This window comes from Brienomyrus brachyistius, chromosome 2 (genome assembly GCF_023856365.1).
Source record: "Brienomyrus brachyistius isolate T26 chromosome 2, BBRACH_0.4, whole genome shotgun sequence".
NCBI classification, from domain to species: Eukaryota; Metazoa; Chordata; class Actinopteri; order Osteoglossiformes; family Mormyridae; genus Brienomyrus; species Brienomyrus brachyistius.
Window position 1 is genome coordinate 4796310 of NC_064534.1, and position 22832 is coordinate 4819141.

At 47.7% G+C, this 22832-nt stretch overlaps 1 protein-coding gene across 9 annotated transcripts in view; it reads left to right on the plus strand.

Moving 5' to 3' along the window:
* Positions 1–1523: 1523 nt before the first annotated feature.
* Positions 1524–22832, plus strand: part of specc1la (sperm antigen with calponin homology and coiled-coil domains 1-like a) — a 34304-nt gene continuing 12995 nt past the window's right edge. The window contains exons 1-14 of one of the 9 annotated variants that reach the window (XM_048982574.1): positions 3813–4499; positions 4663–4799; positions 7384–7500; positions 10823–10988; positions 11074–11227; positions 11334–12973; positions 13740–13947; positions 14669–14742; positions 14828–15003; positions 15086–15249; positions 15345–15466; positions 16791–16881; positions 20195–20284; positions 21289–21490. In XM_048982574.1, the coding sequence (XP_048838531.1) occupies positions 10860–10988; positions 11074–11227; positions 11334–12973; positions 13740–13947; positions 14669–14742; positions 14828–15003; positions 15086–15249; positions 15345–15466; positions 16791–16881; positions 20195–20284; positions 21289–21490 (3050 nt within the window). In that variant the 5' untranslated portion in view covers positions 3813–4499; positions 4663–4799; positions 7384–7500; positions 10823–10859. Of the gene's footprint in view, positions 2091–3812; positions 4500–4552; positions 4800–7383; positions 7501–10822; positions 10989–11073; positions 11228–11333; positions 12974–13739; positions 13948–14668; positions 14743–14827; positions 15004–15085; positions 15250–15344; positions 15467–16790; positions 16882–20194; positions 20285–21288; positions 21491–22832 lie in introns of those variants that run through there. The other 8 variants (XM_048982565.1, XM_048982542.1, XM_048982599.1 and 5 more) reach the window with 8 other exon arrangements.

Genomic DNA, 22832 nt, shown 5'->3' on the forward strand with positions numbered 1-22832 from the left:
ATACAGGCGAATCAAGAGGCATGTAGCTGAGGTTTTCTGAGGGACATGTGGAGCAGCTGGTAGGCTATGGCTGTAGTGGTGCCTCTACTCTGTTTCTTGGCATGTAAAGAGGAAATAATTTCCCATAGAATGGCTGAAAAGGGCCATGTAGTTGAATATGGTGGGTTGGGGGAGGGGGATTGGGCATGGCCTTGGTAAGCTCTTCAGTGCCGCCACAGACAGTGTCAATGTTCTTTGTTCATTGCGCGTCATTCGCCCTGCCAATGTTATCACTTTTGGCCAAGGAAATCAAAACGCATCCTATGAGTCGTAGAGTAACCATTTCAATAAGAAGTATTTAGTATAGCATATAGCCGATATTTAGAAAAATGAATGTTCTTCCTAATAACGAGTGAGATCATATATGCCTGGTCTATAAATGTTCAAATCATGTGCAAAATTAGTTACAGACAGATTCATCCATACAGCAACTGTCATCATATAAACCTTCTGCCATTCGCTGCAGACATAAAGTTACTCTGTTTTGAATTGCTCATCACAGTACTCAAACATATTAACTTGCATCTATATAAATAAAAAGGCCTCCTCCAACGGCATGAACAAAACTTCAAAGTATCAGTGCAGATATTGAGCTACGTAGGTGCAGCTTAGCCACAGAACTTTAAAAACAGCATGTAAAAAACTATATTTGCTTTAAACCTTTGGGACCACATTTTACTGACTTGAGTTCAAGTCCAGGTCTGAAGTACGGAATCATTCGCTGCCTTGTGGTTTTAATTATCCGGTCGTATCTGCACCTGCCAACCAAATCACGAACGTGTCACTGATATTGACAGTGGAAGAGCATAAAAACCGCTGACCAGAATCTGACAGGATCTGCGTCATGAAGCTGTCAGTGCCGTGGTTATGTTGGGTGGGGTACTGAGCAAAGAGTTTAGGTCTCTTTAAAAACTTGGCAGTTCGGAATGACGCCGGAAAGTTAGGTTTAAACACGAAGTACTGTCAAGTAGGTCCCAGTACAGGTCCGAGACTACACCAGAAATAAAACGCATTACCGCCGTTGTCGGTACAAGCTTTCCAGGGTGCTTGTTTCGATTTAATTTCTGTCAAGGTGTTTTGATTAATTTTACAAACAAGTATTTTATGTTCGCACTCATACACCGACCGTTCGTTTTCGTGTAAGAAAAATACATATCAAGAGAAGCACAGTAATCATTACACGTAAAATTAAAACGGAAGATTTTGCTAATTGGTACGTTCAGTTAAATCATTTTAAAGTATTTACCATTTTACAAGTACGAAAAATTGACCATTATTACGAAACGGGCATAATTTATTCGCGTCTAGCTGGGGGAAAACCAGCTTGAATCAGCAATGTACTGCTTTTGTTAACCTTTTACGCGAAACCCGGCGAACAACACCCTACCTCCCCCGGGACAGCAGGATCCACACTCCGCGCCGGCATGGCGCCCCCTAACGGGCTCCTGTGTTCGGCCAGAAGATATCCCAGAGTTCCCAGCGTTCCATTGAACTGGAAAAAAGGAAGGGCTACGAGCGCAGATGCAAGAGTACTAGATTCTGCGTTGCTGTGTTCCATTTAAAGTATTTTTTAGTGCGGAGTCCCAGCATTCACTAGGGGTTATTCCAAATAACACTGCTGCACCGACACTTCTTATGAAGACGACAGCCAGTTTTTAGTCAGAGATTAGGAAGACTGCGCCTGCTTTCCATGGATACTTGATTTGCGCAGATAGAGGAGCGCTCTCTAGGTGGGATAGCCAATCTGCTTGTTGTATATCTACGTCGGGCTGCCAAAAAAAAATAAAAAATAATCGGCACTCGCCGCCCTGACAACCGGATCAATCCCGGAGTCCGGCGGCGGATGCTGGCTCTCGGGGTAACCGCACCGATACGCGTGTCCCGGCCTCCCGGAGCTGCCCGTAAAGCTCCCAGCCGGCGAGGCGGCGGACGGACCGCGTACGTTTACAGGACGAGAGGAAGAAGCCGAGGTGAGGGTCTCCGGGGGAGCAGCGCCCGTAACCCTTCCCGCGAGCGGAGCCGTCGCCTCATTCTCGGAGCTCGCGCTGACGGTCAGTAGGCACTCGCGACGGTAGGTGGGAGGTCGCGGCTCCTAACCTCTGTTCGTAACTGCACCCGTGGGACGCCTCAGCGGTCCTGCACAGATCCGAAAGTTGAGCGCGTAGCGACGTCCGGTTAGGCGGGTGTCGGCCGGCTGCTTCCCGGTAAACGGAGCCGCCTCCCCCGCTCGCCTTTTCTGACATTCAAAGACCGTTAAGCGCCCGTCCCCGCCCTCGTTTCGGCCGCACATACCTGGGTCAGGGAGCGGCTCTAGATGGGGGTAACGGTTCGCCTCGAAATACCGCTCCACCTTCCGAGCTCGCTTGGGAGAAGCCGCTGGGCTTCCGGCGATTTATGAACACAAAGATGCGCTGCGAGTCAGACTCTTGTAGTTAAAGGGACCCTTGGCTGCATGGATGCTTGGGCCGCTGGCGGACAGTACACGTTAAAACTAAAACTGTGTGGTTGTTTATCTTTGGTAACCAGTGTTACGGTTTACTACTATCTCATTTGCCATCTGTGTATATAAATATCCACTTTTATAAGGGGCTGGCGCCGTTATTATGAGGGATTTATACTGTGGTTAAGCGATTTGGGATAGATCATATTTTATCAGCGCCAGTGTCCTTTCCCCGTGGCTCGAACCCCGCCGCCCCCCACCGGTGGGGTCCATCCATCAACCCTGTGATCAACAATGAAGCGTGGAGACATGGGGAGCCGCGTCGTGGCTGTAGTTGCTCAATCTACTGTTGTGTCTGGACTCCACATCTGCATTCCACATCTTTGGCCCACCTCTTTAGGGTTAAGGGTGTTATCGAGATTTGCCTTGTGCCAAATGTAATGCAGTAATGACAGCGTTGATTTACGTTTGGCCAGGCAGATTGTAGATGTGAACAACACTTGTATGCAGGTTAAACTGTGTTGTACCTGATGATCAGCTCTGTTTAAGGTCTTTGATGATCAGTTTCTAAATTACTCTACATAGGAATTGGGGCTGGTTTCAGGCATGTTGCCTCAGGCAGACTGTGCTCTATGTCAGCCCCCCTTTCGTGGCCATCTAGGTGACTTATTCCTGCATGAGCATTGGAGGCATCTTACTGGATTTGTGGTACAAAACTGAAGCATTTTGGATGAGACGAGGCTTGGAAAAAGACACTCAGTCTTCTCTGGACGTGTGTCAGATATTCCTTCTATGTGGTAATGTCTTATTTTGGTTTTGCCCATGTCTTTTGGAAGAAGCTGCTATTGAGGTTGTTAATATTGTTATTATTATTATTTGGTAGTTAATCTTAATTTCCAATTGCTGACAATATATTACTTATATTATTTCTGCTTCCACTAAGTTGTGTGTTTGTGATTGTATGGCTTTTTTTCCTAATGAAATCTTTTTCACTCTTTCTGACCATTTTAACGTTTTCTTTTTAAGAAAGAGAGGTTCAGATAATCCTCTGTAAGAAGTTTCAATGACTCCATCATTTGCCCAGGGAATGTAACTCATGCAATGTGAATTACACTCTGTCTTTCTCTCACAGTCCCTCGCTCTATCTCTACCTCTTTTTTTTTAGCCAGAGAGAAAAAAATCCCTAACAGAAAAATCTGGAAGTGCTGGAAACATGCCTCTTGCTGTTTCAAAAGTAACTTTTCCAAACAAAACACATTCCTCCAGTTTGAAGCGATGGAGGGGGTGGCTTGGGGGGGCTTCTTGAGCTTTAGAGGGCTGGGGGAAGACATTGCTGGTGTGCCGTGGAGAGACGTATGTTGTTGATGAACTTATGATTTGTGTAGAGAAGCCTATTGGGGGGAGGGGGGTGCTGCAGCAGGTGGTCAATATTGCCCCATCCCTAATCATGCTCCCTGACCCATTTTAGTGGGAGGGTCAGGAGGGACACTCGGATGCCATGCTGGAAGCCTAGGAGAACATTGACACACGTCATTAAGTCAGTGTCACACACTGCTTCCCATTCCACGTTCCTTCTTGGGGGTAACGCATGGTGGAATCCGCGTGGGTGTTTTTTTTTTCTTTCTGATCTTTGTTTAACCCCGCTGTCTCAACCTGTAATGTTTAAGCCACTGTTTCACATGCATTTCCGTTTTTGGAGGTGGGAGTGAAAGACCAAAGAAAGGCTGTGTACAGCCACAGAAAATTTCAAAGCTCTGAAGCGTACTGATGTCAGAAATGGGGAGGAAAAGGGGGGGACACATGTCTGTACTTAGAGGGTGCTGGTAAATGCATTTTATCAACCTGCTCATGTAAGCGCTAATCGGCCAAGCTTTCCAACAGCTGCTTTTTAGACAATAGCAAGACAGTATTTCTTGTGAGTACGCGTAGTTCCTTAACGGTTGTGGTCTGAAGAATTCCTGAGCTCACAGGCCCCTGTGGAATGTTGAAGAATTCAGTGGAATGGCTGTTTGACTGAAAGGTAACTGGATATTAAGATTGTTACATCTAAAAGTATGTCAACTGATACAAAAATGACTATACATCATCATTTATACTATAGCCTTAGACCGAAGCTCATTTCCAGTGACTGTTCTGTTTGATTGATGGAATCGGTTATTAAAAATTGTCAATGATGGTTTCAGTCTGGGAGGCGGAGGCTCAATCATTGAGATGGGAAAATTGACAGAATTGGCTGACAGACGTGCTGCACCCCTTCTTGACGGAGATGAAGAAACTTAAATCCATGGCAGTAACCACTTAAAAAACGCAATAGCTTTTGGTGAGCACATTTTAGAATGTTTGATCTGTGTATGTAAAGTTCTCAGAGTGTGTGACCAGAGATAGCCGTTCTGTGAGTTCATCCCATTTCACAAATGCTGAAATACTATTTTCTTCATTTGAAGAAAGAATTTGAAATGGTGAATGAAAAATAGAATAACGATGAATTGATTGTGCCGTTTGTTGGAAGCATTGCTTGCAAGAACAAGCAAAGTTTCTGATAAGGGTTACCTGAGACACAGTAGGATTCTCTGGTCAGAACTTTTCACATAAATAAGCCCACTTGCTGACTTTCTAGTAGAAGACTGTAAAATTCCCTTCTTACTGTGTCTGCTTTTCAAGTTGCACTTTTGAAATTCACCCTGTTCCTTCAGCAGCCAGACTAATTTTAGACTTGACTCGTGCTTCTGGGCAGTTTAATGATTTAATCATGAAAATTCCCTTGGCAGATTGGTGAAACAAATTTGTCAAATGAAGGCTAAGCAAAGTCTAAAAAGTCTGAGTCCTTACGTGAGCGTTTAATAAAAACATTAAATGTTTATTTTTATTGTTATCATTCTGTTAAGATGAAATCTGTTGGAACCTTTCAAGGGTTATGGTCGCAACAAGGGAAAATAATGATTAAGTAATAACATTTAACTTTTCTTTATCTGTGGTTTTCTCATTTTTTTTTTAACCTTATACATAATGTAAAGTATTTGTATGATCTTTAATACAGAGATGTGTTGTTCTAAGGATTTGAACCACATCAGTTTGATCACCACGTTAAATGCTAGGTCCTGGGTCACACCGGCTGCGAGTCAGGGACATTGTGAGTAGGATGCTTGTTTTCTGGACAACAACAAAAAAAAAGAAAGAATGCAAGCTACCAATGCATCACAGGCTCACTGGTGATTGGGCAGTTCTTGTTATGGCTGGGAGTCTTGTATAGTTGTGAGAGAACCTGACGTGATGGGCAGTCTGAATCCTGATTTTTGAAGGTCAGCCTGGTGCTATGCTCTGGGCCAGTCTGTGGGGAGGGTGGGTACCCCTTGTGGGGCAGCAGGCGCCCACCGAGGCCACCTTTTATGCTGGCATAGATGCCAGTCTATGGCAGACATGCCCATAAGGCTGCCAGTACAGTGGCGCTTTCACACGCTTTGCCCAGACATACATGCATATACAACCATTTCCTGTCTCCCGGACCACCTCAGGAAGCCAATGTTATGGAAGGGAAGTGAATCCTGCTGTAAAGGCAGTCCGGTTTGTGGGCGGCTGGAGGGGTACAGGCCGGCATGAAACGTGACTCGTGTCTTTTTGCCTGGCTGCACAAACATAAAGCCCCCTGCTGCCCAAGAGTGCTATGGGCAGCTTTGTCATTCACTCCCAGAATGCAGTTCTGCGATTTCAGGGGCCACTGGGATTTGGCTCCGCCGGCCAGCCTGGGGATTGCCCAACCCCCCTCCCCCCCACCACCATCCCCCAGTGTTTGCCGAAGGATGCAGAATGCTGATTTAATCAGCGATGAGCGTAAACAGAATGCCCCCCCAACCCACACCGCTGAGCGCTTTGACTGCAACCTGGCCCACTCTCCTTTGAGAGGGGGCCATTTTCTGTCAGGCAGTATTTAGGCCTCGCTCTGCTTTAGTTCTCCAGCAACAGTGACATCTGTGTGTGTGTGTGGGGGGGGAGAACTCCTATCTAAATGCAGTTGGGAACAGCCTGCTAGCCCTCAGGCCCGCCCCTCAACCCTCCAGGGGGAGAGAGTAGACGGACCCCTCCCATTCCCCACCTCTTCAGAGCTCAGTCCCATGACACTGGCCTTGAGTTTAGGATTACATGAGTTCACTCTGCGTTAGCAGCTCACTCCATTGGTATCAGTATCGCTCGCAGCTTAGGGTCTTTGAATAAGCCCCAGTTATGGGTTTGTGAAGCCAGGTGCGGTATGTGTGTGCGTGTACATCTTTGTGTCCCAATTCCAGACCCATTCTGCATGGCTCTGATTGATCTTGGGGGTATGAAGAAAAACGGAGCAGACCAAGCATTGTGGGACAATCGGGCGTCACATAAGGGGCACAAGACTAATCTGAACGGGATCTCTTACACATCAGGCCTGTAATCTGTGTGTTCACTTTTGCGGTTGGGGAGTTGTAGGGGGGGAGGCCCCTTTTGGGCTTTAAGTTTTTTTTGAACATGTCCTGTGACCTAGATATTATCCCTTTGGAGTGGTGAGGGCCTCATGTCGACACCCCACAGTTTGCTCCTGTGTGCCTTAAACAGTCCTTTGTGGGGATGGTTAAGACTACAGACATTCTGACTCTTTCTCCTTCCCCCGATCAAGAAGAGCCCCCCCCTTCAGGACAGCGGTCAATAATTCCTGTGTCCTTGTCATGGACAGAGGTTGCATTACAGTGCCTGATGTACTGTAATGCCTGTGTGATGTGCTACTTAATCTATCCCCCTCCTCTGTCTTTTATCCACTCTTCACCCGCATGCTATAATAAGCTGTGCTAAAAATGCTCCCTTTCGCTCTACTAAAGATCCCAAAACACTTCCAGCTAAAATGACAAAGAATTCCCCACATAACTTTTCCTTTGATCTCTTAGGCTCCCGGGAAGGCTTGGGTCACATAACCGTTCTCCTCCGAAACGGCGTGGAGGTCGTTTCTGAAGCGGCATCTGTCTCCAGACGATTGAAAAACAAATGGCTCGATCGCTGTCAAAGTGAGAGTCTGGTCTAGCGCCCCCCCCCCCCCCCCCCCCCCCCCCCTTGAAGTTGAATGAGTACTGCTGAGCTGCCTTGTTTTCCATAGCCCTCCTCCCTCTCTGCCGGGGAACACAGGCTCTGTGTCCGAACCAACTGCTTACTCAATGGAAAATGGATGACGGGTTACAGCCTGGAGTTTCTACTGTGGACCCCAGGGCACTGAGCCTTAACTTGCCGAGATGGGGAGGGGAGTTTTAGGCAGCGATAACGTTCCTCAGCTGACAGAGGCTCCGCATGGAGAAGTATGAAGTACGCCATGGTCTCTGAGCCCTCAGTGAGATCATTTATACAAAAAAGTACAACCTATCTAAACACTTTGTTTGCCCTTTGCATGCACCTTGTAGCATTGTAGTTGTACCTGGGGGGATCCTTCTTTGAACCGCTTATCCTGATTAGTGCCACAGGGGGCTTAGAACCTATCCTCTTCAGTACTGGGAACAAAAGAGATACCAGTTCATCACAGGGCATTCTAGACACCAGTTAGTTTAACTGCATGTCTTTGGACTGCAGGAGGAAAACAGAGTGTCTGGAGGAATCCCACAGCACAAGGGAAGGACATGCAAATACTACACAAACAGCACAGGTGGCACTCAAACCCGAAACCAAGCAGGTTAAAGGCCAGGCTGCTGCTCTCTGAGACATCCAGTATGTTGTAGCATAGTACCTTGCATTAACAGAGTTCCTTTTATATTTTGTAGGAAATGCTTTCGGTTGGTTGCACGTTAATTGTATACAATAAAATTATCGGATAAGTCCACGTGCGCAAACAGCTAGCTGTTCGTATGTGATGAGTGCTTTGCCTTGTGTGAGTGTTTTGGCACGTATAGGAGGCAAAGCAGTTTCTGCTCTCTCTGCAGAATTTGGGGAGGGGGGACTGGAAGAGTGGATACTTGTTTTTGTCAAATTTCAAAGAGCAACCTAAACTTTTGCCCATAGCTTTGGGAAGAAAAACAGTGGAAAGTTGGCTGGATTAGCTGCATGGCTGCTTGCTTCACCCTGGTGTGCTGTAAATCGCTTTCATCTGTACTTTATCTGCTTAGCAGCTCTGCTACACCTGGCTTCCATCATTTTTACCAGGAATATGTACAGTTCAATACATATAAATATGTCGATCTCCTTTAACTTAAATTCAGCAGAACCAGATGCCATTTTCTTCCTCAGTCCGTCATAATTGCTGCTGATTGTCAGTAGAAAGCGTTTGTCACAAACACGTATTCTGAACAGATCAGATCAATTATTCATAATGTCCTGACAGTTGCAATGTGGTAGTTTACAAAACAAATGAATTATTCATGGGGTAGTTCCTCCATATTTAGTTGGAATCTTTATTTGTGGTCTGTTTTAAATGTTTGTGGTGGAGTGTTTATTAAAGTTGGCTTTAAAGTGTGTGCCTGAGGTGTAAATCCAGTGTCTGGGTGACCAAAAGGCTGCAGTTTGTTGTGGAAAGATGCTTTTTTACTTTTGAACACACTGCCGAACGTGAGCATCTCTGTGTAGACAGAGACATCTGCTGAGTGGATAATCAGTCTGTTGTGTGTTGGAGCATCATGGCGCTGGCTGCTATCTGGTCTCTGCTTTGGGGAGAACTCATATTTATTTAGGAGACAAACATTTTTTGAGAAATTAGGGTCAGCCAGACTATAGGGCGATTTTGGGTTGAGGGCTTTACTGAGGGACCCAACAGTGAAATCGGGGCCCCAGACTATAACCGTTTAGTCATACTTTGTGGCCATTTTTGGAGACTAAATTTTATAATTAGGTGCACCAGTGCGACTTGCAAATATGTGCCCCATTTATATCATAGGAGAATTTGTGTGTACACATGTGTGGGGAGGGTTACGTAATTATTCAGAACTCGCAACCAGGATCTAGGTTCTTGAATTTCAGTGGGGAAAGTGCATCATGAAAAAGGCACAACAGCACTATAATCTATGCAGTGACCTGACAGAATAGCTGTTGGCTTCACGTTTACCTTAGTAATTATTGTATTATTTGATGTTTAGAGGTGCTTTCACACTGGTCCCAGGTTACAAGTTCCTAGGCTGGACTTTTGAAGCTCCCGGCCATTTTCATGTGTTGCTTTCATGCTTCGCAAAAGAACTGGAACCTTTATGCTAAATAAGTTTGGGAGACACAAAAAATTGTAGGTTAAACTTCACATAATTCAAAACTATGCCACCAACCCAGAACAATGGAGGATGAACAAGTTGTTTTTAGTTATTTGGGAGAGCAATCGCAATCAAAACAGGACAACAGTCTTTTATTTATGTGTTACTCATAAAACTTGCAACATTTGCATTTCATTAATAAATTTGGCTGGCAGATAAATCTTTTGGTTTCACAGAATAAAAAACAACGTAACATATTCTGCTAATAAGAGTTGGCAAGTTTCATTGCCTGGAAAAAGTTCCTGCAGTGTGAAACCGCCTTATCTTTTAAAAAGCACCATTTAACTTTGTGACTTATTCCTTTAAAATACATTGCATGGTTATTCCTGTAACCTCGTGCCCATTGCTTCCGGGATAGGCTCCGGACCCCCCTGCAACCCAGTAGGATAAGCGGTTTGGAAAATGGATGGATGGGTTATTCCTGTAAATTGTGTATTTATTACGCAAGTATTTATCAAAAATACGGTTAAGATGGAAAAAAATATCGATTTATGTGGTGTTCCCAAAATTTGTGCTGGTGCTCCTAAAATTTTCAGTAGAGTACATTGACTGGAATTGTTTGTCACCAGGTAACCTCACATAATCAATTTAACAGGGAAATCCACTGAAATCTGGCCTCGGCTCTTGCTGTCCCGCTGCCCCGGTGTTTAGTGTCATCTCTTGGTCTGCTTCGCTTCATTTAACCCTTCAACTAGCTTGACTTCTCCTCTGTTCCTTATGTTTTACTTAAAAAAATAAATAAATAAAAACCATACATCCTCTGAAAGGTTTGCCTGAACATTGTCTGACCTTCTCTTCAGAAGCTTATGTTTGTCTGCCCCCATGTGGCACTCCAGTGAATAACACAGCACTCCTCTATCCCCGATGAGGGCAGCAAGGGTTTGGGATGATGTAATGGGCAGGGTAGAATATAGGCAGCTTATATTGCATTGATGGCTGGCTTACTGGATACTCTCGCCTACATTCTGCTGTAGCCAGCTACCTCCATGAGCGCCGTGGTTTTATGTTACCACCTCTGTCAGGGTGTAATCCAGATAAATCCGTAACACGCCCAATTCAGATGGGCCTCATACAGGTATGACGTTACATTCCCCCTCTCTTGCGTGTCCAGATCCAGCCGTCAATGAGTGTGGTGCCGAGAGCCCAGCATGAAGAAAGCAAGCAGGCCAGCCTCCACTAAAGCCCAGAGTGGAGAGCGGGGCAAGGCTGAAGGCGGCTCGGCAGGCACAACAGGAAAGACTGCCGCCAAGACGTCTGGCGTAGCGCCGTTATCCAAGGTGTGTGTCAAATTCTGCTTCCAGGCTTTTTCTCTGCCCATTCTCTTTGTGTATTCTCATCCTGATTTTCTGAATGGCTTTGCAGACTAAAAGCAATGATGACCTCCTAGCTACAATGACAGGGGCAGCTCCAGTCAGCAACAGCACCGTCACCAAGGGCAAGAAGGGCAGCTCTGTCCATCCGTCCTCCACAGCAACTAGCTCTGGGAATCCAGAGGGCAAGCCGAAGACAAACTCTGGTTTGCTTGTATTATTATTATTGTTGTTGTTGTTGTTGTTATACCTCTGCAGTTACTTTATGGACTGAATCATCGTTTCTTCCCCCCTCCCCTCACCTTTGATAAGGCTCTTCCACCAAACGTGGCACCTCTGTGACCTCCAAGGACCCCAGCTCATCCCGGGACCGACTGCGGAACTCAAGGACCTCTGGCAGTCGAAAGCTTTCAACGACGACAGCAACTGCAGCAGGGCCCGCCGACGCAGTACAGGCTAAGCGTTCCCGCAGCCGGACCCTGGCAGAAACCGAGTCCCGCATGAGCAAGTCCAAGTCAGACAGCCAGATTGGGGAAAAAGCAGCGCTGGAGGCCAGGTTAAAGGACCTGCTGGGTCTGGCCAAGAGCAAGGACGTGGAAATCCTGCAGTTGCGCAGTGAGCTCCGGGGCATGCGAGCGCAGCTGGGCCTGGGGGACGAGCCTGCGGATGAACGGGCTGACGACGAGGACAGGCCACAGGGCAGGGAAGCACCTGCTATCACAGCTGCTGCTGTGGAGTCCACCCTCCTTTTGCTCCAGGACCAAAATCACAGTATCCGTGACGAACTGAACCTGCTGAAGAATGAGAACCGAATGCTGAAAGACCGGCTTAACGCTCTGGGCTTCTCCCTGGAGCAACGACTGGACGGGCCGGACAAACTCTTTGGCTACCAGTCTGCAAGTCCTGAGCCGGTGATGGACGGTGGCCACAGTGACCGCGGCGGCGCCCTAGCCTCATCCGTGGAGGGCTCGGCCCCTGGCTCCATGGAGGACCTACTGGTGGAGCACCAGCGCAGCAGCTCCGTGGACAACCTAGACAGTGAATCCAGTGAGGTATACCAGCCTGTCACCTCCAGCGACGACGCCCTGGACGCTCCCTCTGGTGCCTCTTCCTCCTCCTCCGAGTCAGAGGGCGCACCAAGCCGTGAGCGATCACGGAAGGGCAGCAGCGGCAACACGAGCGAGGTGTCGGTGGCCTGCTTGACGGAGCGCATCCACCAGATGGAGGAAAACCAGCACAGCACAGCCGAGGAGCTCCAGGCAACCCTCCAGGAGCTGGCCGACCTGCAGCAGATCACGCAGGAGCTTAACGGCGAGAACGAGCGGCTGGGTGAGGAGAAGGTCATCCTCATGGACTCTCTTTGCCAGCAGAGTGACAAGCTCGAGCATCGGGGCCGACAAATCGAATACCTGCGTTCGCTGCTTGAAGAGCATCATGTGGCCTACTCCTTGGATGAGGATGTCAAGAGCGGCCGTTATATGGAGCTGGAGCAACGCTACGTGGAGCTGGCGGAGAGCGCCCGCTTTGAGCGTGAGCAGCTGCTGGGCGTGCAGCAGCACCTCAGCAACGCGTTGAAGATGGCCGAGCAGGACAACAAGGAAGCCCAGGAGATCATCGGCGCACTTAAAGAACGTAACCACCACATGGAGCGCGCCGTCGAGTCCGAACGGCAGGAGCGGGCAGCTGCCGTGGCTGCGCTTGAGGAGTGCAAGGCCACGGCGGCCGGCGACCAAGCCGAGCTTAACCGTTGCCGGGTACAGTTGGAGCAGGAGCGCCAGAAGGTGGCTGAGCTCTACTCCATTCACAACTCTGGTGATAAGAGCGACATCCGGGAATTGCTGGAGAGCGTGCGCCTCGACAAGGAACAGGCTGAAGGCGAGGCCGCCAGGCTCCGGGAGGAACTGGGCCACACCCGCAACGAGGTCGCCCGACTCCAGGACACCCTCGGCAAGGTGAAACCTACCCCTTAGGGTCTGGCCCACTTAAATTTTGCGTGCAAGAACTCAAACTGGCAATGTGCAATTTGGCATTGAAAAGGCAGGTTAACGGCTTTGCTTTGATAGTTGTTCAGCTGTCCGCAATGCAGCTTTGATGTGACTTTGCATGAATGTGTTTTTGCCCCTGTAGTCATAAACATTGTCTTAATTGGGTCCTGTTATGCTTCTCTGGTTTTTCCCTTTGATTTAGTGCGTTATATTGCTTTATGTGCATGTAAATGGTCTGCAAAGGCCCAAAGCACATACCAAACGGAGTAACTCACCACAAAACCCACTCTTCTCTAATCTGCCTGAAATGCCGTGTTGGAATTTCAGCCCTTACTTCCGTGACATGGTGAGGTCACCTGGTAACTGAGTCCTTATTGACCGCCTACCTGCATGGATCTGTCTGCAGGACAAATACATGTAATGAGTACAGCAAGCTGACCAATTGGGCAAACTGACCAATCGGAGCACACGGGGCTTAAAACTCTAACAGTGTTTCAGAGAGTTATAGGTGGTGAATAGAGATGTATAGCATAATAATGTATTTTTGGAACACTGAAGCATGTAAGTTTATTGTAGTAGAATCCAAAAATAAAATTATGAACAGTGAAAATGAGCATCATATGGCCCCTTTAAGAGTAGGCTAGTGGTTAGTTCCCTACTCAACCTCGCAGTATTTCGCTTGACCTTGTCCCTGTGCCTGGGTGTCCATGTTTCGGTGTCTGCATGCCTGCAGTTGGATGAAGAATACCGGGATTTCAGGGATGAGCTTCAAAAACAGTTGGCAGAACAGAAACGAGCCCTGGAGAAGCAGCGCGAAGACCTGGAGGAGAAGGACACGGAGATTGGGGACATGAAGGAGACCATCTTTGAGCTGGAGGACGAGGTGGAGCAGCACCGGGCGGTCAAGCTGCACGACAACCTCATCATCTCTGACCTGGAAAGTGAGTGTTGGAGCCAGGAAGGGCGCGGGGGCTTTGGAGGAGAGGCGGGCTTTTCGTAAGGCTCCCATGGAGTAACCATGGAACGAGTGATGAACATTCTGTGTGCAGGTCTGTAGGTGATCAGAAGGTTACTGGATCGAATCCTGTGGTCAGCAGAGGGATTTCTCAGAGGGGTTCTTTACCCCCAGTTTCTGCAGGGGCACTGCTTTTCTGAATGTGCATCTCTTTGGAAAAGGGAGACTGCTCAATCAGTACATGTAGTATCATTATGCCAATCATTTCCTGGTGAAATTCTGCAGATGTCCTTTATTGAACAAAAATCCCTGGAACCATCCAGGCAGTTGAGCTGTGGATATTGGTATTCACTTGTAGTCGTGTTTTCTGCCTCCGTAGATTGAACAAAAGCAGGGTACAGATAAAATGCTAGTGAACACTAGATGGAGCCAAACCGCTATTTTCAGCCTGCATAACTCAGCGAGGATGATTCTTTGGTCACAGCTAGGGTCACTGTGCTGGTGAATTGGCAACATGGTTGTTCAGTCAGATGTTTTACCATCTTGTAGCTCCAGAGTCTAAAGTTTAACCCCAGATCAGCTTTTGTGAGACGCGAGTTTCTCATTATAACCAAATACAGTCACATTAAAGCGCAATATTTTTGCTCCAAGTCACGTTCCTGCTGAAGTTAGATGGAGGTGAAGCTGTTTTTCATGTTGTCTTTCAGATTCTGTGAAGAAGCTGCAAGACCAGAAACATGACATGGAGAGAGAGATAAAGATTCTGCATCGGAGGCTGCGGGTGAGTGTTTGGTAGCAGATGTTCAGGGGGTCTCTGGGGGTGGGGGGTTGTGATCACTAACCAGTTCACCGCACCTTATGCACAGGAGGAGTCTGCGGAATGGCGTCAGTTCCAGGCCGACCTGCAGACCGCTGTGGTCATCGCCAACGACATCAAGTCGGAGGCCCAGGAGGAGATCGGCGACCTGCGTCGTCGTCTGCAGGAGGCCCAGGAGAAGAACGAGAAGCTGAGCAAGGAGCTAGAGGAGCTGAAGAACCGCAAGTACGTAGCGTGGGCAGGGCTTAGGCATGGAGAGAGCGGGGTCCCCAGCGGGGTACCTGAACTGGCAGGTGTGCACCCACAGGCAGGACGAGGAGAGGGGCCGTGTGTATAACTACATGAATGCAGTGGAGAGGGACCTGGCGGCCCTGCGTCAGGGCATGGGCCTGAGCCGGCGCTCCTCCACCTCCTCTGAGCCGTCACCCACCGTCAAGACCCTCATCAAGTCGTTCGACAGCGCCTCGCAAGGTGCCTGCCGACAAGCCAAACTCCGTGTGACACGTAGAGCCCGCCCTCTGCACCGAGAGCAGGGGACGCCTCTTTACTGGAGTGTGTGCTTGCAGGTCCAGTCCCCAGCACAGTGCCTCCTACTACTACAGCCGCTGCTGCCACCACACTTCCCCGGACTCCCCTGAGCCCGAGTCTCCTAAAAACTCCCCCTGCGGCCGCAGTCTCACCTATACAGGTAAGGTCACCTGGGCATGGTGTGACGTATGGATGGTCGTGTAGGTTCTCTTCACACTAGCTGCTATGTTATCATCCAATAAAGTGCTGCCAGTTTAAATAATTTGTTTGGGATTCTGGGCTTTAAGGTTCATTCCCACTATGTGCGTTGCGTTCTGCGTTTTCCCAGTCGTGAGTTCTGCGATTCTGTGCAATATATGATGTTCCTACTAACGTGCGGCTTTGCAGTGCGTTTTTAAATACATGCATTTCTCTGCTCTGCACTGCACTGCGCACTCCGAATGATGACAGTGAAAACTGAAAACAAACACATACCAAAGTGTTTGTATGTGTTTTTCCGCACAAACACTAGGGACGATCAAGTACACTCCTAGATTGTAACGGCTAATACAACACAACGCAATGAGACCGAAATGCAGAAAACCACATGCTGAAAAAAAACCGCTGGTCAACGTGCTGCGTTGCATTGCATATTTTGGCTTCCCTAGTGTGAACATACCGTTGGTGGCCCAGACGGGCAACTGGCTAGACAGATATATGCTGGGTGTGTGGTCCTTCACAGGAACGTGGTCGCCAGGGTTGACTCGACTCTGGTTTATTCTCATGGAACAGTTGCCATGTTTGTTCTCCTGCTTGTTGGATGTGTTTCTCTGCTAGTAGGGTGACATCTAACTGGCACATCCTGTCCTCGGTTCAAAGCTGTCGCCTCCCCACAAACTTGCAGGCCACCAAAACTTTGCTGATAGCCGTCCTTCCTTTTCCTGCCGTCACCGCAGACAGTGTCTGGCCTCCATCCAGCCTAGACCTAATGACGGAGACCAGCTGACTGGGGAGAGATTATCTTTGCCACAGTTGTGTTCTTATTTGCTTCTGGGAAAGTCTGAGTTTGTCATGCCTTAAAATGTGGCTTCTTATGTTGCGTCTCAACAAGAGAATTGTTACCTTGAGCTTGGGGACCTTGGGGACTGATATCAAGACCTGTCAGGAATGTATGTGACATTAGCGATTGGCATATCTGTAAAGATCGTTTGAGATTTAGGATGTGAAGCCATAAAGCTTATAATACTCGCGCATGGTAAATGCCTTACGCCGTCATAATCTGGGATATTGATAAGCATGTAAAAGCTTTAGAGGCAGAAAGGTCTGAGAATCATGAATGGGTGTGTCTCTGTATGCTAACACGGGAAGACACTGTTTGGGCCTCCAGGGTGGTGCAGTACTTAAAGGGTTTGCCGTGGATCCTAAAAGAGGTTCATTCCTTGTACCTTTGAGCCCTGTGTTTTTGCTGAACTGATTCAAACGCACTGTACCCTCCCTAATTCCAGAGACACACCATGAGCGGGTCCATCTCCACTCCGAAGCCCCTCCCCACCCTTGGCGACAAGAGGCCTGCCTATGCGGAGATCAGCGTGCCAGGTGGGTTTTCCGGGGACGCTCAGGGGCGGCGCCATGCCCCCCGCTTATCTTCCTTCTGCCTCCCTCAGCAGGGCAGTCAGCATCCACTTTAACCCGTTTAGGGTAGGAGCCGAGTGTGTTTCTTTAAAGGCCCCAGGGCAGGAGGCGGCCCTCAGGAATGCCCGTCTCACTGGCTGAAAAACATACAGATTTGCAGGTATCCAGTTTCCCAGCAGCGTGGCCTGGCTGCCTTGAAACCTGCCCGAGTAACGGCACTTTCAGTGTTGCTCACCCGGTCCAGTCCTTTGGCCGTGGTGTCACTCGGTCCGAATCAGCGTGCTGGTGTTTGTGGGCAAAGCCGCGCTCCCTGCTTTTCTGAGATCAGACCCGATCGCTCCGTCACTCACCGAGACGCACCGGTCGTATGTGACTGGTTTTCCTCTGCGCTACGTGTTTCTGCGACGTCTCTTGTCCTGCTCACGTCAGTCGGGAAAAAAAAATTAAATGAAATACCGTGAGACAGCCACATCCCCAGTGTCACATCCCTCACTAGTGTCTTTCTCACGGCTCCGGCCACCGTCCTGGCAGGAAGTGGCCTTTATTTATCGTTTGCTGTGGTCAGGGTGAGGGTCTCCCTGGCGTCTGCTGCCGCAGTCTATCATTTTTTGAGACTCTTGGGGTTTAGGAATGGACCACTTGGGAATGGGGTGGGGAGCAAGACGTCAGGGGCACTAAAAAAGTGTCAGTTTAAAGCTCTGTCATGAGATGCCCCTCCCTCCTTTGATTTATTTCATGGTGCTTCGTGGTAGACGTGCAGACCAGGGTGTTCCACTCCCTCCACACCGCACCCCATTCTATACCCCCACCTTCATACCATAATTACCAAACATCCCCCGCAGTGATCTAGCCCAGGGGCAGCATCCTCAGAACAGGCAGGCTCACCCTGCAGGCTTGGGCTCATTTCGCAGGACAGCCACACAGCTGGAAGGTGCCACAGGCCAGCAATTACCTGTGTTTTAAAGGCCTCTCGCCCCACCATTCTCATTTAGAGCCTTTTTAAATGAAATGCAGCTGGTTGAGACCTCAGGGTTCTGCGATAGGGAATATGCAGAATTACCCTCGACTGATTTAATTTTAACAAAAAAAAAAACACAATTTGCATTTGTTATCAAAGTCCATTACTGGTAACCTGCCACTGCCCCCTAGAGCTTCAGCACAGACACCACGCAACTGAATCGTTCCTCCAGTGTCGGATGGCACAATGTGACGTTAATGCTGATCAGCATCCGAGCTTTATGACCAGGAGTGCAGTGTGGGCTCCTCCCTTGTCATGTGACCATGATGTCATGTGGGTGACTGCTGACACCCACCGATGATTCATCTGTGTTAGTGTCAAATGCAGAAGGTCAAAGCGGATTTTAGTTAAAGCGAGTTTCACAACACAGGAATTTCCCGGAGACTCGTGGGCTTCAGTTCACCGACTGCGGTCGGGAAGCTATGGGATGGGTGCTGACACTGAGGTCAGAATAACCATGGTGATTTGTGTGTGTAAGGACAGTTTATGAATGGTGGTGATCTCCATCATTTGCTCTCTGTGGACAACAGATTGAGGAAGAAATTGGGAGGGACGTCGCATTGCAACTAAAATCTGTGTCTGTCACTCCACTGCAGTACATTTTACAAAGAGCATAAATTATCTGGGGACTGGCCTTGTATTCTGGCGGGAGTATCATTCACACACTCACTGTCTGTTCGGTAAGTCAAGGAGAAATCGCACATTAACTTGCTAGAATGTGTTTAGGCAGAGGTTACCTGTCGATTAGGTTATCATCTCTGCTACAGGCCTGTATGAAGAGGCTGGTTGCAGTGGTTGATTAGAAGTACCAGAGAATGAAAATCTGACTTGACCTCAGCATAGCTGAATATGGAGAGTTCGGTGCGTGGAACTGATATACTGTCAATCTCAAACACAGTTGTTCCCTCTTTCAAATATAAACATGTAAAAGAAGGTAGTAAAATGGGATGATTCATAAAACGTAACATGTTACGTAACTGTCTTAACTACGCCCCTAAACTTAACATACACCATTCCACTTTGAAACCCAATGAACCTGCACAACCTGCAAAAGATATCTTCTCTCGAGGGGGGGGGCATGGATGCAGTTTCCACAAGTGCACCATTTGCAAGCTTGCTATTTGGAGTTTTTTAAAATTGCATGATGAAGGTTGGCAGCATAAAATCATTTGATGTGAGAGAGACAACATATGTACAGTGTACTTGTTATGACGCTGAAAACAAAGTCATGACAGTGCTGATGTTGTGCCTGGGCTGAAGTAGGAGTATTATAGCTTTGTGTGGCAAAGTAGTATACAGAGTGCAAAGTAATAATAATGATAAAAAGCACAGTATAGGTAATATATAAACCAGTAACTCTTAATATCATTATCAAGTATAATGTACTGTATGTAATTGTATATGCTTTTACACGATTTGCAGTGTAGTAGGTTTGTTTATACCACCATCACCACAACCACTTGAGTAATGCGTTACCATATGACGTCACTAGGCGATTTTATCATTTTTTTTTTTCTAGGTCCGGTTTAACCTTATGCTACCACAGTCGTAAATCCTGTTCACCGCTGACCGAAATATCATGGCGCAGCACGCGGCAGCAGAGATGTTGGTTCTGTGTGAGCCATCACAGTGTCTCACTGTAAACCAGTCAATCAGAGCAGAGCTCCTCCACATATTAATAAGCCCACCAAAAAAGGGAAAACAGCCTGTTTAATTCTAATGCCAAATAATAGGGTTGTAAATTCCCCCTGTAAAGCTTCATTGTAGACACCAGAGAACAAATTAAAATACCAAAAAAAATGCACCTTTTAACAAAATGTATAAATGGGACATGTGGTGGGTTCATGTCTATGCAAGCTGCGTTTTGTCAGCTGAATGACAGTCGATGTTCATCTCAGTCTTGTGTGATGAAATCCAAGAGCTAATCACACAGTTATCATAAGGGCTACTTCTGCTTGCTGGTCGTGATGTAGTGTTCTCTGAAATATACGACTGGTTTCGTGTTTAGTGTTGGCCTAAAGACTGGCAATTTAAGATTCATCTATTAGACATCTTTAATATTGCCATGAAGAATCCCAGCAGTGTCAAGGACTTGGGTATTTATTTTGCCATCAGTCTTCATGGACGTTTTAACTAGTTGTTTGTATCTGTTCTGTTCATTTTCTGATATGTTTGGGAATAGAGAATAAATCCTTCAGTAGGTCTTGTGAACAGACTTCCACTGGGGGCTTTCTGCATCTCCTGCTCTCTACCCCATAGTAGAACACCTCCTCCGTGGCCCCCCAGGCAGTCGTCCTGGGTCTGCCCTGCAGAGGGTCTCCAATATGGACTCCACCAAGGCCATTTCAGGTTTGTGGGCATGTTTCTGTGTGTGTGTGTGTGTGTGTGTGTGTGTGTGTGTATCTCTCTCTCTGTCCCTCCCTGTCTGTGTTATATTTATCTGTCGCGTGTGTGTGTTTTTTTTTTGCTTGTGCGTGTATATTCACGTCAGCTGTGCCATCCAAGGCCTCAGGGCTTTTCTCTGAAGGCGACTTCCTCATTTGACTGCTTTGCTAGGAATAAATTATTTAAATAATGGCTGAGTCAGGTATTGATTTAATCCCCCAGATAAGCTACTGCAGGATGGACCAAGGCTGGATGGTTTCACTTCTGCTTTCGCTTACGCCCAACATAGAACAGTAAAGCAAACGATAAATCCTTTCAGGACAATGCTTTCTGTGTAGACTTCACCACTGAGTGGACCACTTGCGGTATTTCCCACGATGTGGATATCCACATCCACGGCTTCCGGCTCAGTTAGATGCTTTATTATTATTTTAATTTAAGGCATATTATTTTTGGAACTTGGATTGAAGCCAATGTATTATGACGATATGCTTGACTTATTGGACAGTTAATGATAGTCTTGTGTCCCCCTTTTTACCACCTGAGACTGAATAAGTGTAGCTGCCCGTAAAGAAAAGCACAAGAAAAAAAAACAAGAGCGATTTTAAGTGGGACCTGCTGCTGGCTGGGCGCTGCCAGGATGGCACAGGGGGCTGGCAGGACTTTAATTGGCTTTCGCCGAAGCATGGCTGGGGTGCAGGTCAGCGGGGCATGCTTTGTTAGGGAGTTACTCCAGTTGCGTGAAGTCTGTCCTACTGCGTAATGTAATGGCAAAGCTGTTAAAATAATCACAAAGCCCAGAAGTGCCACCCAGCCCTGTGAATTAAGACCAGCAGGGGGCAGAGTGGTTAAGGAGCTGAACATGCGGGTTTAAACCCCAGGACTGGGAAATGCCGTCAAACCAATCTTTGGGTCTGTAACTTTCCAGATCGTGTGCCAAACCCCCCCCCCCCGCCGTGTTGTTTCAGGAGGACCCAGGAACATTGTGTCACTTCCTCTGCCTTCCATAGTGTCCCGTCGGAGTAGCGAGGAGGTGAAGAGGGACATCTCGGCCCCAGAGTCGGGGGCTGCCGCTTCACTGATGGTCATGGGCGGGACCCCCAGCCAGCTGTCCTTGGCCTCGTCCTCACCCACCGCTTCCGTGACCCCCACTACACGCAGCCGACTCCGGTGAGTCACATTCACGTGACCGGGTCCCCTCTATGGTGCCATTACAGATCAGGGGCAAAAAACATTTGTACGACAACCATTTAAATTAATTATTAAATAAATATCTTTTGGACTGCTTCTCCTGTAAATGATATGTCGCCTATAGTTAATACAGCAAAATCATTTTATTGGCGATTTCCTGAAAACAGAAGCAGAAATAGCACTGTTTCTGTGGTGTGTCTTTGTCCTGTCCTTCACCGCTAATTCCTTTTGCAGACTGTCTCAGATCCACCTCATTTTCCCAGTTTCTGCTCTATTGGCCGATTCCTCCGTCATCCTCTTTATCTCCCTTCACCTTCTATCATTTTAATAGTTAATCATTTAAGCTACAGAGCATCCATCTGTCCATCCGTCTTCCAACTGCCTTTCCAGTACAGCGTCAAATAGCTTATGGATTTATCGTCGCATATTCAGAAAAGACGATATGCATAATTCCGTTAACTATTATTCCATTAACAGTACAGTAGTGGGCAAAACATTAGTTATGCAAATGGAGTGCAGATGCAGGTCACTGGTTGTGTAGCAACCTGAAGGTAGCCCAGGTAGCACTTTCTGGAAGATCAGGGCTGGGGATCTTCGCGGCCGGTCGCTCAGCTCTTCATGGCAGCTTGAGGTCCTGAGCCGTTACGTTACCCAGCCCCACCGTCATGCTTCCGGTCAGGATTCTGTCAATGGCACGATGGTAGTTCACCAGGGCTTTGGTTCCAAGCCCAAAGCTCTTCAGGCGCCTTGAGGAGGACATCTGCTGAGCTTCCATGAGGATGCAGCTGCTGATGAGAGACCATGAGAGGGAGCCAGTGATCTGGATGTCCAGGAACCTGAAGCCGCTGACTGACTCAATGCGAGATCCATCGTTGAGTAGTAGGGAGTTAAGACCTCTGGTCCTCCTGAAGTGGACGATGATCTTCTTTGAGTTGTTGACATTCTGAGATAGAATGGTGCCACAATAACGACCTGTCAGGTCTTTTATCTCTGTGCCATAATCACAGTGGTGTCATCTGCAAACTTGTGCGTTGCCACATAGTTCTGGGTCAACAGGCTGCACAGCAGCTGCCTTGGGGAAGGCCGGAGGGCCGGCAGCCTATCCCAGACATCATGTGGCACAAGGCAGGGCAACAGATACCCTAGATGGGAGAGACTAAAGCATGCTCATGAAATACAGTTGTGGAAAAAGTATCATCTGCAGTAAAACAGTGATCAGCTATGCTCAGTATTAATTTAAAAAGATGATTATTGTAATGGAACGCTCATATAAACACTGCAGGATATAGACCTAGCAAAACCATCTTTGTATGAATGTCAT